This window comes from Gopherus flavomarginatus, chromosome 3 (genome assembly GCF_025201925.1).
Source record: "Gopherus flavomarginatus isolate rGopFla2 chromosome 3, rGopFla2.mat.asm, whole genome shotgun sequence".
NCBI classification, from domain to species: domain Eukaryota; kingdom Metazoa; phylum Chordata; order Testudines; family Testudinidae; genus Gopherus; species Gopherus flavomarginatus.
The window spans coordinates 211,508,097-211,524,061 of NC_066619.1; the positions used below are offsets into that span (position 1 = coordinate 211,508,097).

A 15,965-nucleotide genomic window follows, 5' to 3' on the forward strand; every position below is an offset into this window, starting at 1 on the left:
GTGAAAAAGAAAAAAAATAAAGGGTCTCACAAAGCTGCATTTCCAATTTTAATTCCTTATACTTACACCCACGTACGTATATGTATTTGTGCTGTTCTACCCTGAGGTAGGAGGCAACATTTGCTTTTCTTAAAACTTTTAAAAGCAGCAATGAAGTACCTAACGCCAATTTCAGAGTCACACTACAAAAAGTCAAACACATCCTACTAGCTATACAACATTTCATAGATTCACAAAAAAGTATTCCTCAGTTATCTGAAAACTGAACGCAGTAGTTCAAGGCTGCTTGAAATCAATTCTCCTTTTCTTGGAGGGAGTGGAGGGGGCAGAGGGGTTGCAAACTGCTGGACAAATAGTTAAGTTCAGTTTTCAGTTACTGATTTGCTCCAGTTATGTTGTATGGATTTCTGCAAACCCACCAACTGTTGAAGAGATAGAAAGTAATACTTCACTGCAAAAAGACTATTATAACCACTTCCTAATGAATTAGAATAGTTAGATTTCAATACATCAACCGACTCTTATTCTATGAGAAATAAGATTTGAATCCTCACAGAGATGCCAGCTTCATAAAACCATGAGAAAATAAATAAATAGAAACAAACCAGCATATTTGTAAGGGTTGCCTAAAAGTGATCTGTATTCAGTGCTCACTCAGAAGAGTTACTTTTGAAACCCTTGGGATACCTACCTGTCACAGAGTAAATTATCTGGCTAATATCCAGTATATGCCAATGGGCACCCAAGAGACAGACATTAGTCAGCACTTGTCTTCCAAGTTGGAAATGCTTTCTTATAAAAATGATATTGTCTAATTATAAAAATTTAACTTATGAGTTGTTTGGCGCTGCCCACAACAGTACTTAATCCTATAATATTTACATAGCACTGCATGTTTCTGAAGAAATATTGAAACATCTTATTTTTTAAAAAAACTATTAATAGTTAGAGATGTTTGGCATAACTCACAATACAGGTTTTAAATGTGTAAAACATTGTGGAAGTGAATTTCCCATAAATGTAGAAGTAACTCATTTATATTCATGCAACCTTAGTTCTCAAGTTCATATCTCATCTTCAAATATAAATAAATATATATATATATATATATATATATATATATATATATATATATATATATATATACACACACACACACACACACACACACACACACACACTCATTCAAGAACAATATTCAGAAATGCATTGGATATAGCTCCTTTTTAGGGGGGGGGGAAAGGAATCATTTCCCCAGAATCACTAGAGTCAACTACAGAGATGGGTTGTTATTGACAAACTGTAGGAGGAGAACCTTTTGAATACTGGAGTCTTAAACAATAACTCAATAGGGATAAATAGAAATCCACTGCACAGATAGGGTGACAAATGCTACAAGATGTAGGACTTTGTCTTTTCTTTTCAATCAATTTAATTCCAGGAACTACAAAACACACACACACACACACACACACACCAGGGCACACCTGTGAGCATTTAAGTTAACAAACAGTAATGGTAAACAAAACAACAACCCATTAGCTTCCACCAAATTAAGTTGCCATGTTTGTTATAACAACTGAAGTAATCTGAGAGATCAGAACCACTGGTCAATTTATGGTATCTGGGCAAGAATTAGCTTTAATGTTCAGGTACTATACCCATGCAACTGAAATATCTTATGATATACAAGCCATTTATGCCCTTACTTAGGTTCCATATTAGGATTCATTTCTGAAGTATATTTCATAAAAAGTATTTAGGAAAAGTAGCAACTATCCATATAGTCTGTTATCTTGCTAATAATTCTCATTAGAACTTCTTGGTGTTGCAAAATGAATTTCAATATTGACACAAATTGTAAGGTACACATAGCATATTTTTAAGTCAGAAATTAGTATTTTCTGCAATAATCCATTTCAGAAGAGAGAAAGAGAGAGAGAGAGAGAGACAGACAAAATCCATATTTCAATAGCAGTGGTGTTAACCTCATTTCAGGGAAAGAAACCACTAGACTCATTAAACAGAAACTTACTGCCTTTCCACATGGAACAATTTGTCAAGACTATCATGATTGCACTTGCATTGATTTGTGAAGCTGAACCTGATTTGTCTTCATTGGCTGCACTGGCGACTGCCTCTTCCTCTCTTTTCACTTTGCTCCTTTGATGCCTTGTGAATTTCGTGTTTGGGCTACAGAGGTCACTGGAGACCAAATGCTGGTACAGTGCATCTATCTCACAGTCTAATGGGGGGAAATAGCTGGCCAGATGGGCTATGCCCTAGTGAAAACGTGATTGACTAGCTCTGGATTAGTGCACACCTGATTTCTTAAGCACTGGAAACTGAAGGGGGCAGTTTAATTCAGGGCCCCTCTCAAATCAGGTGGAAAGAATGGCAAACATATCACGGCTAACAATGCAACAGCCAGATCCGACCAAGGGATCATCCTTTACTTGTATGACCCTTTGCAAAAGGCATAGTCCGAGTTAACCCTTTTATTATCGTCTCCAAGGAGGTCTGTGGCTTAAGAAATGGGAGGAGGAAGGGACGTCGTCCTTTAAAAAATAATATATCAACAAAGATCAGCACTTATGATACCAGTGCTAACCCTGTGCAAGTAGCCCCTTCCCCTCCCCCCACCAGGGTAGAGCCGACATCCCCCTACGCCGCCAGCTTAAAGTTCTTTAAAGGCCGATTAGTGATCGGATCGATCCTTATTGCTCAGCAGCAGGAGCACATCAGGGATCGCCTAGCAGCACTACTGTGGGAGAGCACATCTTCCCCTCGCTCGCAGAGAGAGAGGGAGCGAGAGAGAGAGTGTACACTCAGCGCACCGCCATGGTGCAAAAACATCATTCAAGAAAAGTTCAGCCCGCACGGCCGCGATGGCTGTGCACAAGGGCCAATATTTTGCAATGCCATCAAAGCCAGCCTACAGGGAAGAATGTAGCACAGCCTCGCTCCAGCCTTCCAGGCCGGGTGGAGGGAACATGCAAGGTCTCCTTGGTTTTGCTCATACAGACTAACAGGGCTACCACACTGAAACCAGCCAGGAGAGGGTTTGAAAACTTATGAACCCCTCCCGCCCCCAGCTAGAAGGACCGAACCCAGCCGCAACTGCATTTAACCCCAGAGGAGTCGGTGTGGAGCGGTTGAACTTACGTCTCGGAATTTGTTCCACTGTCCGACCTCCTTGTCATACTGGGAAACGGTAGTGAGCCATTGTTTATCATCCAGAAAATTGCCGGGGTCCGACCTGCCCCCGGTCGCCGCCGCTAGACCCTGGCTGTACCAAGCTGCTGCACACACGCACATGAAGGCTGCCACCTTCAGCATCTGTGCAAGAGGAGACACAAAGCGAGGGGGTTCACAAACAAGAAGCCACACAGGAAGCGCTCCCCGGGCAAAGGAGGCGCGGGAGGGGGGCAGGTAGCGGGAGCAGAGGAGAGGCGCAGTAGGGATGCTCGCTCCCTCCCTCTACAGAGCAGAGCAGAGGAGGCAGGGCGGGGAGGGGAGCTGAAGCCGGGATGCGTAGAGCAATGGTGCCTAGCCCATCACCTTGCTGCAAGTCCCGCACCCGGCTCCCCGCTCCTACTGGAAATGCGGCTCGACGCTGCCAACTCCGGCTCTTTCTGGAGCTGCTGCACGCGCCGCCGTCTCGAGCCGTCCACTCAGCTCCCTGCGCCCGTCCCACCCCGCCCTCCTGCCCGGCCCTCCCCCTGCTCCGCACACGGCTCCCGGCCAAGCCCCGCACAAGCCGGCGGGGCTAGCGGCGCCTGGTGCAGAGGCGAGGAGCGCGCGGATTCCATTGAGCTCCGCAGAACCTGACGCTGCTGGGGGATCAGCCCCTGGCTTTGATGATGATCATTTCACTAGGGGCTTTTTGTTGGCCACAGAAAGGCTGAAACCTGAAGCCCAAGTGGACAGAGAAACTTCTCCCCTACGCCACAAAATGTACTAACACCTTGTTCCCGGAGGCCTCTTGTTTGCTTTCTGCCGTCCCACTTTGGCAGAGCTTCTTGTGGGAAACTCTTGTCAAGAAACTAAAGGCTGCAACACGTGTGCTTAATACGCCGGTAATCTCATTCAGTTTACTGGGGCTAATCACATGAGGAAAGCTAAGCATGCCTGTAAACGCTTGCAGGATTATTGCCTAGGAGCCAGATTTACAAAGGTACATCGGCACTTAGGTATTCATTACCCAACTTGTTTACAAGCTTTTATAAATCACAGGTGCCTATCTGCATCTTTAGGCATCTAAATGTGTTTGTAAATCTGGCCCTAAACATCCCCTTTTCAAAAGTGGCTTAGGCACTGAGGTATTTAGATGCCTAAAGATGTCAGCAGATCAGGTGCCTAGTGTGATTTTCCAAAGCACCTAACTCCCTTTGAGAAAATTGCACTAGGCATTTGTCTGCATCTTGAGTTAACAAGTCTATCTTCTAGAGCCTAAATCTCATTAAAAGTCAATCTCACTCCTAAATGCAAAAATCACTTTTTAAAACATCGCCCTAAGAGCCTAGTGAAATTCATAGGAACTGCCATACTGGATCACTCAGTCAAGTATCCTGTCCCCAACAATTGCCAGCACCAGCTGCTTAGGAGGAAGGTGAAAGCAACCACACATTAGGCAGATATGGGATTATCTAATCACCCACCCCTATGAAAGTTGCAGCATAGCCCCTAATATGACCAATATTATGGATACATGGGCTATCTTTGAGAATATTGTATCAACTTTATAAACATTACAGGTATTGTATGGGCTGGGGTTTATACTTTAGCTCCCTAGCAGGCGATGAGGGGGGAGAATTACAGGAAGTTACTGCAGGAACTATGGGGGTGGGATTAATGTAGCTAGTCTGAAGAAGACTCACCCACTTGGGAGGAAATTGGACATCCTGGTTTGAACTGTTTACAGAAGACTAAGAAACAAAGAGCTGAGAACTGTATAAAGCGACCACCTTGGGGATGGGAAGTAAGTCATTCTGCCTCAGCCCAGGAATTGACATGACACTGTCAGCAAGCAGGACAGAACCTGTGAGAGGGGTTTGGAAGTACTCATTCCTATGAGGGCCTCTATGTGGAAGATGGATGACAGCTTGGCAAACTTGGATCAGCATCTAAGATGTTTATTGTTTTTAAGATATGTTTTCTCTGTAATGCTTTTGTTCTGAGTAAACAATGCTTTGTGTATGAAGGTTGGCTAGTCACTGGTTAACCTGTCATTGTCCCTGACAGAGCTATAAATGCTGGACTAAACTCAGACCAGTTGCAATAATCACAGTGAATTGCAGCCTAAATCCTCAATCTAATGGGAGAGAGTCATAGGATTCTACCCCAAGAAAGGTGACAGCTAGTGGCCTGAAAGCTAAGTAGGATTGCTCAAGGAGCTTTCAAAAGGGTCACAGGTGCAGTTACCTTTGGAACTGACACACATAACACTTAAATCCTGATGCATGTGATTTTATATCCCTTCCTAAAGGATTTGTTACCGCTAATTAATTATAACTCTGGCTATTTTTGTTATCCAAATAAAAGCCTAGATCCTCTTTGAATTTTGCTATATTCTTGCTTTTAATGACTTCTTACGGTAAAAAGTTCCAAAGTTTAATTGTATTTTTGTGTTTTACTAGTTTGATTTTGCCACTTTTCCTTTTCATTGGCATGTCCCCTTGTTCTTACATGATAGGGAGAACAGAAGCTCCTAGTCTACTTATTTTGTATACTTTTATAAGGTCCTCTCTTATTCAAATTGTCTCTCATATGAACAAATCTCTTATTTTCAATCTCTCCTCACATTAGAGTTTTGCCATCCCCCTAATAAAAAGGGTAAAAAAGAATGATTAGGGGGTTGGCAAAACTCTAATGTGAGGAGAGATTGAAAAGAAGAAGTTGAATGAAAGGGCAGTAGTGTCTAGAGCCCACGTCATGTACTAGGGCCCCCTTGTCCAGGCACTGTACAAACACACAACAAAAAGACTGTAAACATTTTTTTCCATTAGACTTTATTTTTGTTTAAATGTAGCACTGCAGTAGTTCCTAGGGACCCTAATAATTGATCAGGGCCCCATTGTGCTAGGCACTGTGAAAATATAACAAAAAGATGGTCTCTGTTCCCAAAGAGCTTACAATTCTTGGTCCCAATTCTCCAAACATTTACACACCTGCTTAACTTACTGGAAGCAGAGCTTCTCTAAACCCTCTCGAATTCTACAATTTCTTATGTGAGATGTGTGACCAGTACTGCACTTGCTATTCCAGATGACAGTGAACCAATGATCTATATAATGACATTATAATACTTTCTGGATTATTCTCCACGAGGCCAGCTCTAGTTTTTTTGCTGCCCCAAGAAAAAAAAAAAACGGAGTCGGACTGCCGAAGCAAAAAAAAAAAAAATAAAAAATAAAAAAAAAAACACACCACACGCAGCAGGACGGCTGGAATGCGCCGCTCCAAGATTGGCTGGAATGCCACCCCTTACAATGGGCTGCTCCAGACATGTGCTTCCTCGTCTGGTGCCTGGAGCCAGCCATGATTCTCCAGTCTGTTCCTTAACATATGTTTTCTTTTTTTCACCACATTTGCACACTGAACAAAAGTCTTCACTGAACTGTCCAAATGGCTGGTCCTTTCCCTGAACTGATTCAATTAAATTAGAACCTAGGAAGTACATCAATAGTTACTTTTTTCCCTCCAATGTGCATTACTGAATTTCATCTGCCATTGTATTGCCCATTCACCTAGTTTGGTTAGTTCCTCAGAAGTTCCTTACTGTCTTCTCTGTACTTGACTAACCTACATAATTTTGTGTTACCAGCAAAGTTTATCACCTTACTGCTCATGTCCTTATCCAGATGATTATTACTAAATCCATTAAACAATACTGTTTCTAGAGAAGCCGTGAAGCTGTTAACCTTTCTTCTATGCAGGGCCAGCTCCAGGCACCAGCGCAGGAAGCAAGTGCTTGGGGCGGCCAATGGAGAGGGGCGGCACATCCGGGTCTTCAGTGGCAATTCGGCAGTGGGTCCCTCAATCCCTCTTGGAGGGAAGGACTGGCCGCCGAATTGCCACCAAAGAATGAAGCAGCGCGGTAGAGCAGCCACTGAAGTGCCGCCGATTGTGGCTTTTTTTTTTTTTGGTCTCTTCACCACTTGGGGTGGCAAAAAAGCTGGAGCCGGCCTTGCTTCTATGATGAAAACTGACCTGTTTTTAGGATTCTGACTCAAAACTCAACCTAAATCCACCCAAAAGATTCTCCAGCCTTTCAGGCAAAAGAGCAAATTTTTAGTCTGATGGAAAAGGCAGATGGAAGTGGGGCAACAAATGAGGTGGTTTTTTCAACTGAGTTTCACATTCAGTTTTGTTTAGAAGCTAAAACAAAATTAACAGATACAAAACCCCTGAAAACCAACCAAACAGATTGAACAGACCCCATGAACTAAAACCACTAAGGTTCACATAGCTCTGCACAGTATCCCTTTCAGGTCCTAATCCTGCCCCACTGAAATCAATGGGAGTTTAGTCACGGATTTCAGTGTGCATAGGATCAGGCCCTAATAGATCATTGTCAGATTGGTACCTATGTGCCTAAACCTGAAAAGACTTTCTACTACTGTTAGCAACCCCATTGCAAACTTGCAGCTGAGGGGATGGAAAGAATTTATACATAGACTAAAGAAGTGTGTAAGTGTTTTCAGACTCATCCCTTGTATGGTCTTATTTTTATAAAGGTCAAAGTTAATTTCATTCATTTTAGTTTTACATTTTTCAGCAAACCTTTTGGCAAAGAAGAAATTTCTCTAAATACACCAAACTCCTTTTTTTAAAACATTCATCTACTTAGTTTACATATGTTTTAAATACGTCACTCCCAGTTTTTTTATCTTCCACTCATCAAGATCATTTCTTTTGTTTTTGATAAAGCTGTACTTCACGTTTTCAGTCTTAATAATACTATTCAGTACTTGAAGTAATTGTGCCTGATTTCATAATTGCAGGAGATATGTGGAATAAAAGTGACTGGGGTTTGTTTTCAAGAAACATTCTTCAGAAAGGGACCTCTGGAGTGGTTAGGGCTTTATAAAAGTTTCACTGTGATTTGTCTAAAAAGTGATCTTCCACACCTATGTCTGCAGTTGCTCCAAACAACATAGACTAAATGATCAATTATCTGTAATTTTGCCTGAGCCAAGCTTCTTGAAGCTTTTAATAATTTTAAATATATTCCTCAATAATTTTAAGCACTCTGATCTCCACATAATTGTCTTAAGAGCCTCATTTTGATCAAGGACTTTACACAAATTGGTAATTCCATTTATTCAAGCACACATAAAAACCATATAAAGGTACAAAACTAAAGAAGTTACCTTTTTCTCAGCAATGTCCCCCTTTTCAGTGATTATATATGTCTATAAATAGATGGAGAATCATTATTTATTACATTTAAAACAAAAATAAAGTGTAGTGGACAAAATAATTTACAGTCTTTTCGTTGTGTGTTTGTACAGTGCCCCGCACAATGAGGCCCTAAGACATGACTTGGGCTCTAGCCACTACTGCAATAACAATAAGAATAGCGAATACATGGTGCCTAATTTTAAATTGGGATCACTGAAATTGTAACCCATAGCTCTTTTCATTGTCAGGTTAGAAAATATTGCTGCTATTAGTTCAACTTCCCTTTCTATCTGACTTCCATGACACAAAATTAGAAATTCAAAATACATTGTATTTTGAATTTGCTAGTTTAAAAAAAAAATCTCTCAGCTGCACAGATTAATATTGTTTGTCCCTTCTGCGTTAAGATTTGCTAACTCTCTGTTTATGATTCTCTTTTCCTGTTGTTGTAGCGGAGGGCCAGCTCTGCTTCAGTTAAGACTGAGCATTGCTCTCTGTTTAAAGGTAGACTGTTGTAAGTGCTCTAAAATCCACATGTTCTCTTAGATTTTTTTTACATTTGCTATGCCTTGTGGGGAGTATTAGTGGCCCAAATATGGGGTTATTTTAACAAGGAGTCCCCAAGATATAAACCCCAAATTGCATTTTACAAAATCATCTTTTTATTCTATTTTTTCCACACACCAGGGGTGCAAACTGTGGTTCTGACCCTGCCCAAACTGATATCTGCCATGTGGGATTTATCTAAGATGAACCCACTGTCCCTTTGGGGGAATTCTATGTAATAAGTTATTCATGATTACATTAGTAATTCCAGGAATGAGTATCACAGCTTGGGCCAAAGAGAATGATGTGCATTCCCAGTAGCACTGAGGATATGTTCACACTGCAATCAGAAAGTATGATTACAGCTTGTATAGGTATCCCAAAGCTAGCTTTGATAAAGCCAGCTCGCTAAAAATAGCAGTGTAGCTGCCCAGACACAATCTCACCTGGGATCCTGGATATGGACTCAGGTAATTAACCTGTGTTGCTGCCCATGCTATTCTGGCCCTCAGTCAGCAGCCACCACTCTCCAGCCACCCAGCTCTGAAGGCAATACAGAAGTATTTTTCCAAAATACTGCAATACCATGACCCACCCCTAAAATAACCTTGTGACCTCCCTGCAACTCCCTTTTGGGGCAGGATCCCCAATTTGAGGAACGCAGGTCTCCTCCATGAAATATGTATAGTATAGGGTAAAAGCACACAAAGGACCAGATTTCACAAGAGGAAGACCAGATTTCATGATCTTTGACACATTTTTCATGGCCATGAATTTGGTAGGGCCCTAGACATATGTTAACAACAGTCAAAGGGTTTCAAGGAAGTCTGCTGTCACAGTAACCGGATAGCTTAAGGAGACCTGCTGTGGTCACTAAACCTGCACACGTGCACTGTGAATTTGAACCCTACCCTTGGCACTTTTCAGAGACTGTGAGTTGTACATGTACTTTGGTCTTTGCCTACATTCAAATGGGGGCCCCTTTGGAAGTCTTGCCTTGAGACCAAAATGTCTGTTTTAAAAGCAATATTTTAAAGTGTTCCAAAATCCACATGCAGACTCTGATTTTACTTTAGAAGTATTTTCAGGGAGTTTTCATTAATTCAAGAGAAGGAAGACGGAAGACGCTAGAAGCAGTTAGAACAGTAGTGGGCAACCTGTGGCCTGCATGCTGCCCATCAGGGTAAGCTGATTGCAGGTGATGAGACATTTTGTGGATGTTGACCGTCTGCAGGCACAGCCCTCTGCAGCTTCCAGTGGCTGCAGTTTGCCGTTCCCAGCCAATGGGAGCTGCAGGAAGCGGAGGGCCTCAGGTTGCCCACCACTGAGTTAGGGTAATGTAATCATCCTGAAAAATGGAACTGTGATCAAAGTAAAGCAAGTCACAGAGTCATTTGGTCATAGGGTTCCAAATATACAGTCCCCTTGACATAAACACTTCATAGCATTTCCAGATTCTTCTTCTTTTTTTTGTTCCAGAGCTAGGGGATATAGGGATGGAGAGGTCAAAGCAGTGAGGAAGAAAGCGGCGTGGGAGAGGTGGTGTTGGAGTAGTGCTGAGAGTGTGGAGGCTAGTAGGGTGGAGAAGAGAAGGAAGGAATTAAGGGTCAGAGGAGTGGAGTGAATAGGGAGAGGGGAGTTTAGGGCTGCTGTAATGGGAGTAGGCTCTGGAGGAGGGGGGATACTTAATAATACACAACATCCTGGTATCTGAAGGACAATCTGGTTTTCCTGTATGTCAGATTTATTTAGACTCAGTTTTCAAAATGGGAAATAGAAAATTAAATCCACATGCAGACTTTGATTTAACTTTAGAAGTATTTTCAGGGAAATACAGCATTAATTAAAGAGAAAGAAAATGGAAGATTCTAGAAGCAGTTAGAGCAGTAGTGAATTTCTATTATGAATTCAATAGAGCAAAAACCTGCCAGAACAACAGGGCAAGTGAGCACATTGCAAAAGCTCATTGCCCATTTACTTTTAAAAAAAATCCCAATTACTAAAAAGCTACAAAAAAAGTTTTTTTTTAACCTTCTTTTATTTTAATTTACAAGAAATCATCAGTACTATTAGAAAGACATCTTTGATTATTGCTGTAGAGAGGAATGCAAGAATGTTTTTAACGTGAACTGATGGATCGATCCCTATTATAAAAAGAAATTATAGTGGCCACTGGTAAAAATACAGCAGGTTCCCCACTACCAGCTGATAAATGCCCCCTGCAGTTTGGATATCTCCAACTATTTTTAATTTAGTAGCTAGTAAGTGGCAATTCACAGCTTTTGCCAGATTTTCAAAGGTACTCACTACCCACAAGTAAGGATGGATTTTCTGAAGAACTCAGCTCCTGTTGAGACACCAAAATTAATGGCCAGATAGATTTTTCAGAAGAGCTCAGCATGTTGGGTGCTCTTTTGAACATCTGACAATGGGAGCTTCTGAGTGCTGAATACGTTTGAAAATCTCACTGTCATTTTAATGGCTTAAATGAGAGTTGAGCTTTTTCCAAAATCGGCACCTTAATTCTAAACTTAACTAGTGTTTGTACTGTGACTTCCTTTGAATAGTGTGGTGGGATAGCTCCCACCATGTTTTCCTTTCTCTTTTTACTACCTTCTGTGCTCTCCTGTAGCTTACAGAACTCTTTGGATATGTATCTTTTTGGCTTTATCAATTTTTATCATGGAAAGTATGCAAAAACATTATCAGGCATGTGATATTTTTATTCCTCTGAACTCAGAATCTGCAAAAGTCATCAACGTGATTGCTCCTGAAAACCAGGGTATATTTCAAGTGGTGAATTGAATTTTCTTTTGCTCTGAAGTATTGAGTAGGCCATGGATTCTAAAATCTATACTCAGCTCTGTTGTCTAAGATTCCTGTGCCAGATTGTGCCTCAGAGCTATGGAAATAGAGGAATCCTTCCATGTGTGCAATTCTCACCCTTGAGGCAGAAAGGGGAGAGGATTAGCTGCCTCCACAGCACTGTCCCCTGGAAAGCCCTCTAAAGAATCAAGATCCACAAAATAGGGAAGGGGTGGGAACAAAGAAAGTTTCATCATATACCTAATCTTATATTTGTCAAATGCTAAACCAGACATGTACAGAATAGTTTAGGTTTAGTTCCAAACTTCCAGAGAATACAAATACCTCCCCCACCCTCAGCAAACACATTACATTTCTGCAGATCACTTTCTACTTTTCTCCCCTCTGACTCACCTTAAAGTAGATTCTCCTGTTCCTCACTCAGGAGATTAATATCATCTCTTAAGAAATGTCTGTCCATTCTGAGTTTTTAAAAAGCCATTCATTATCATTGTTGACTAAACAGGTAGGAGGAAACTTTTCTTTTCCTCTTACCTTTATTTTTCTTTGGTTAATAGTTCCACTCAGTTGGAGACTTTCAGTCTACATTTGCAGCCTCCCCATCCTCCACAATTTGAAATAATTCCTTTTGGGATGTTAATTAATCTCTTTTCTAATGTTTACTGTACCCAGCTCCAGGTCATTGTCAGCTTTTGCTTCTTAATTTAAAGAACAAGGACTTCTATAATTCTTAGATTTCTCTCTTAACAACAACTCTATCCTCCTATTAATTTGACAAGCTGGAAAACAATTCAATGAAAACAAATACTTTTAAAAGTTGATTTTATTTCACAGGGTTCAAACCAGTTGCATTGTCTTTTAAGGGTGGGAGCAATTTTTTCAGATTTTTTATGGACAATGTTTTTCATGTTTTTGACTTTTTTTTTCAAAATCATTAACAAAGTTATCAAATCTTGTTTCTCTAGGAGAGAGAGAGAATCTGGAGCACTGAGCCTAGTGGAGGATCTGAGGTGAACAAAGTCAGGCCATGTATTAAAGCGGATGTTTACAAGTTCACTGTGCAGTACACAAACTTGGCAAAGTTGTTGCTAGCATACTGGACACTATATATTTATGTAGCTGTATTCCTGCTGGTACAGATACATACTAATCTAGTACAAGGTAAAATGGTTTGACAACAATCTATAGGGATGATTTGTTCGAGATATCAGGAACAAGGGAAGGTAACAAACAGATGTCATGAAAAATAGATGTCACCAATTGCCATGCTGACTGAATATGGGTTGGTGAGTTACCCCATGCAATTAGCTGGATGCAGTGCTATGATTTTCACAACTTGATTGAACCTATCAGAAGATAATCCACACTGTATGTTGTTCACAGCAACCACTTGCAGCCCATCACTAACCTGTGGCTGCACATAGGATTTGAGCATGTACTTTATTTACTGTTTTGGAGCTCTATTGTGTAGATTTATGAAAAATAATATTTATGCCTATAGGCAATTGATGCCTTGATGCACTTACCATGTTACATGTAGACTTCAGATCCTGCTGCAGTCAGGAATGTGTCTACTTTATAATAGGACAAAAGGCACTTTATTTAAATTTATGGTCCAGCCACAGATTACATCTACACTTTGACAGACTAACCACCATTTTGCAGTGTCAGAAGGTGTATGGTTCAACTTGCTCTCATTTCTACCCTGTTGTCCTACCAATGAGACCCTTTCATAATTGAAGTGCGTGATTTTATCTTAGTTGGATGAAAACTTTTCTTTTGCATTATTTGTTATATTCAGGTCACAACCCTCAATAAAAACACTGAATTTGACAAGACCTCTCATAAATAAGGGAAGAAAGATTTGACATTAATTTGTTATGGTACCATAAGCCTTATTGTGTATACTGTATGCCTTACATTATTAAAAATTATTTGAGGCAGGAAGTGATTCAACAATTTGAAGAAGTTTTTAATATATATCTTGATGTTCTATTATCTAAGTCAGGGATTCCCAATCTGTAGTACGTGTACCACTGGTGGTATTTGATCTTGTCAGAAGTCATATACTTAACAGGGTGCTCTGTCCAGTTTAAAAGATAGTGGGGCCAAGGACTATCCAGCAACTCTTCCATGACATGGCACTTTTAAGGAAAAAGAGTATTAAAAGGAGCAGCCAACTAACGGAGGAAGGTAGCTACCTCCTTAATAGAATGAAAACCAGCTATGAGACCGTAAGATTGAGAGGGAGAAAGCAAACAGCCTGGACAAGCAGAATTGCAGCAAAGCATCAAGTCAGGATCAAGGCTCCCTGGGATAGGAACCAGAACCAGAACCAGAAGGGAGCCTGATGGGCTTGGAAAGCTTGTCTAAACACATCTGAGCCCAAAAGAAGGAGAGCTGTGGGGTCTCAAACCCAGGGAAGGAAGTATGCAAGTCCAAGGAACAAGGGAGGCTCTGTGAAATGTGGTTGCAACTGGCGGGCTGGTGAAATCTGCTTGAATCATGGGACAACCTGATTTTCTCTCTCATGAAATGTTTTGTTATTTCAATTGTTCCCCCCATTCTGTATCAGCACAAAACTGGAGACCTTTCAAAGTTTTCCCATGGAAAACCAGAGAGGGAATGATACCCGTTACCCCAGAATAACCAATAGCCTGGTGGTCAGGGCACTCTCCTGAAATCAGTCAGACCAAGGACATGATATAAGGTCTCCCACATCCCATCTGAGTGCCCCAACCACCAGACTGTTCTGGTGTAGGTCTTGATCTCTGTCTCTCTGGTTTTCAGCAGAAGTTCCATCCTGGACCAGATAAATCTTCCCACCAAAAGTTTAGTCAAAACCAGTAGGTTCCTGCAAATATTCAGTTTGGACAAATTGGCATTTTCCAACAAAAGAACATTTCATCGAAAACTTCCCAACCCTCTGACTCTACCAGCCACACTCCCTTCACATCTAATTTCCCCCAGGAAGAGCTCCACCAGCCAAATTCAACATTTATTTTACTATAAATCTGTTAACTCTTAAGCCCATTAAGACCTAAAATAAGTGCACAAAGAAGAAATTTGCATGTGGTGTTTCAACATCAATCTTTTGAGAAGGTGTTATATGAATTAATAAAATTTGGGAGTTGCTGAACTAAGCCTTTAAAGCAATCTTGTTTTTTGATAAACTAATAGGTGTAGTCATTTTACTTACTGTGTCATTTAAAAGTGAAGAGAGTGCATCAAGGAATCTTTCAGAAAATAAGGATAACATTTTGAACGCAGCTCCACACGTTTATTTCCAAAAATTGATTTGTGATTTTTTGTGCGAGTCTAAACATTTATAGATTCATAGCTTCTAGGGTCAGAAGGGACCAATGTGAACATCTAGTCCGCCTCCCTGCACAAATCAGGCCACAGAACCCTACCCATCCATTTCTATAACATACCCCTAACCTATGTCTGAGTTATTGAAGTCTTCAAATTGTGGTTTGAAGACCTCAAGCTGCAGAGGATCCACCAGCAAGTGACCCATGCCCCACGCTGCAGAGGAAGGCGAAAAACCTCCAGGGCCTCTGCCAATCTGCCCCAGAGGAAAATTCCTTCCCGACCCCAAATATGGCGATCAGCTTAACCCTGAGCATGTGGGCAAGACTCATCAGCCAGCACTCAGAAAAGAATTCTCTGCAGTAACTCAGATCACATCCCATCCAACATCCCATCACCGATCACTGGGCATACTTATCTGCTGGTAATCAAAGATCAATTGCCAAAATTAGGCTATCCCATCATACCATCCCTTCCATAAACTTATCAAGCTTAATCTTAAAGCCAGATATGTCGTTTGCCCCCACTACTCCCCTTGGAAGGCTGTTCCAGAACTTCATTCCTCTAATGGTTAGAAACTTTCATTTAATTTCAAGTCTAAACTTCCTAGTGTCCAGTTTATACCCATTTGTTCTTGTATCTACATTGGTACTAAGCTTAAATAATTCCTCTCCCTCCCTAATATTAATCCCTCTGATATATTTATAAAGAGCAAGCATATCCCCCCTCAGTCTTCTTTTGGCTAGACTAAACAAGCCAAGCTCTTTGAGTCTCCTTTCATATGACAGGTTTTCCATTCCTCGGATCATCTTAGTAGCCCGTCTCTGAACCTGTTCCAGTTTGAATTCATCCTTCTTAAACATGGGAGACCAGAA

The 15,965-nt window shown here is 41.1% G+C and overlaps 1 protein-coding gene across 2 annotated transcripts in view; it reads right to left on the minus strand.

Moving 5' to 3' along the window:
- SPOCK3 (SPARC (osteonectin), cwcv and kazal like domains proteoglycan 3) overlaps positions 1 to 3,657 on the minus strand; it is a 414,860-nt gene extending 411,203 nt beyond the window's left edge. For both annotated transcript variants that reach the window (XM_050946180.1, XM_050946179.1), the window contains exons 1-2: positions 3,562 to 3,657; positions 3,166 to 3,339 (exon numbers count right to left, since the gene is read on the minus strand). In XM_050946180.1, coding sequence (XP_050802137.1) covers positions 3,166 to 3,339 — 174 coding nt within the window. In that variant the 5' untranslated portion in view covers positions 3,562 to 3,657. The remainder of the gene's footprint in view (positions 1 to 3,165; positions 3,340 to 3,561) is intronic.
- Positions 3,658 to 15,965: the final 12,308 nt, after the last annotated feature.